At 31.5% G+C, this 1,900-nt stretch overlaps 1 protein-coding gene across 1 annotated transcript; it reads left to right on the forward strand.

Moving 5' to 3' along the window:
- Positions 1,021 to 1,511, forward strand: LOC109335441. Its single transcript, XM_019571574.1, has 2 exons — positions 1,021 to 1,383; positions 1,503 to 1,511. Exons 1-2 carry the CDS (start codon positions 1,021 to 1,023, stop codon positions 1,509 to 1,511), a joined length of 372 nt encoding a protein of 123 aa, XP_019427119.1.

The following is a 1,900-nucleotide window of genomic DNA, read 5'->3' on the forward strand; positions in this document are numbered from 1 at the left end:
ATATTATAAATTTGACATGCATATTATATATTTGAATCACAGTGTAGTTAAAGTTTCATCTTTCTGGTAATTTTTTTTTCTGGTTCCGACATATGAAATTAAAGTATAACTCAATATTCATTTGAATTACAAACAGTGTTGTTTTTTGGGTTGAAGCGTTAGATTTCCCTACGCAACCTTCTTTGCCTCTGTTCAGTGTTAGTTATTCCTTTTGATGTGATACCGTTTGAAAATTTAAAATGTGATAAAAGGTGTTTGAAAATTTAAAAAAATGATAAAAGGTCTAGTTGGTATCATACACGTTTTTTTAATTTTTTTTATTTTATGAAAATGTGGCTCCTTAATAGTTATTATTATTACTAGGATAAATTAATATGCTGTTATCGAGTCTCCATATATATACTAAAGACATACTCATTCTATTGTAATTAGGAATGAAACAAATTATTATTATTGTTTACATCAAACATGCGGTAAATAAATAATAATTACTTTGGATTAAGTGTTAAATCAAAATTCAAATAATTGGTTATATTTGGATCATAAATTTGTTTAACATTTTAAGTGATTCAATTAAAACAAGAAGTTGCCAAAGTGACTTCTCTTGTCCAGATTGCTCATGATAAATGTTGAATATTATTGTGTATATATATTCATGCTGGTATTGATTGGCCCAAAGGAAGATTAATATTTGGCCGGATTATATGCACATATGTGATGGTAAATATGTGATAATTATAAAGTTATATATGTGAATTATAAATCAATCCAAAGAATGATTTATTATTTGACATGGATTATTATCAATGTTTGACCATTACAACAAGAGTATCATTAGCAATTAATATTATTGTCCAAAGACTTAACATTAATGTTGCACTTGGTATCTTGAGATAAATTATACCATATTTGAATTTGATTGTATATATGAATTTGAATTATGATGTGAGTATATATTTATGTTGTTTATTTTGTTCTCTTTTTTTTTCTCCAGTTAATGTTGCTACTATATCTGCTAACATGAATTCGGTTCCAATCCTTAATGGTACCAACTTTAAGGATTGGAAAGAGAACATCTTAATTGTTCTTGGGTGCATGGATCTTGACTTTGCACTCAAAATGGAGCAACCCCCTTCTATTGTGGACTCTAGTACCTCTGAAGAGAGAAAAACTTATGAGAAGTGGGAGCGCTCCAATCGCATGAGTCTTATGATCATTAAGCGCGGCATTCCGGAGGCATTTAGGGGTGCTATATCTGAAAGGATAACAAGTGCCAAAGAATTCCTTGCTGAAATGGAGAAACGCTTTGCCAAAAGTAATAAAGCAGAAACAAGCACACTACTTCAAAACTTGATTTCTATGAAGTATAAAGGCAAAGGGAATGTAAGGGAGTACATAATGGAAATGTCTAATATTGCTTCCAAGCTTAAGGCTTTAAAGCTTGAGTTGTCGGATGATTTACTTGCTCATTTGGTGTTAATATCTCTTCCTGCACAATTCAGTCAATTTAAGATAAGTTATAATTGTCAAAAGGACAAATGGTCTCTTAATGAGCTCATTTCATATTGTGTGCAAGAAGAAGATAGGATGAAGCAAGAAAAGACAGAAAGTGCTCACCTTGCAAGCACCTCTAAACATATGGGCAAAAAGAGGAAATATAAGAATACTAAGAATGAAGCTGCTAAGGGTCCAATGCAAAAGAAGCAAAATAATGGCGAAAAGGGTTGCTTCTTTTGTAACACTACTGGACATGTTAAGAAGGAATGTACCAAGTATCATGCATGGCGTGAAAAGAAAGGTATGTTCCTCACTTTGGTCTGTTCTGAGGCAAATTTAGCTTCAGTACCTAGAAACACTTGGTGGTTAGATTCTGGTGCTACTACTAACATTAGTGTTTCAA

The sequence above is a fragment of the Lupinus angustifolius genome, chromosome LG20 (assembly GCF_001865875.1).
Source record: "Lupinus angustifolius cultivar Tanjil chromosome LG20, LupAngTanjil_v1.0, whole genome shotgun sequence".
Lineage (NCBI taxonomy): Eukaryota > Viridiplantae > Streptophyta > Magnoliopsida > Fabales > Fabaceae > Lupinus > Lupinus angustifolius.

Excerpts from the sequence above, each read along its gene's own strand:
- LOC109335441 (XM_019571574.1), top strand. The coding sequence starts at position 1,021 with ATGAATTCGGTTCCAATCCTTAATGGTACCAACTTTAAGGATTGGAAA.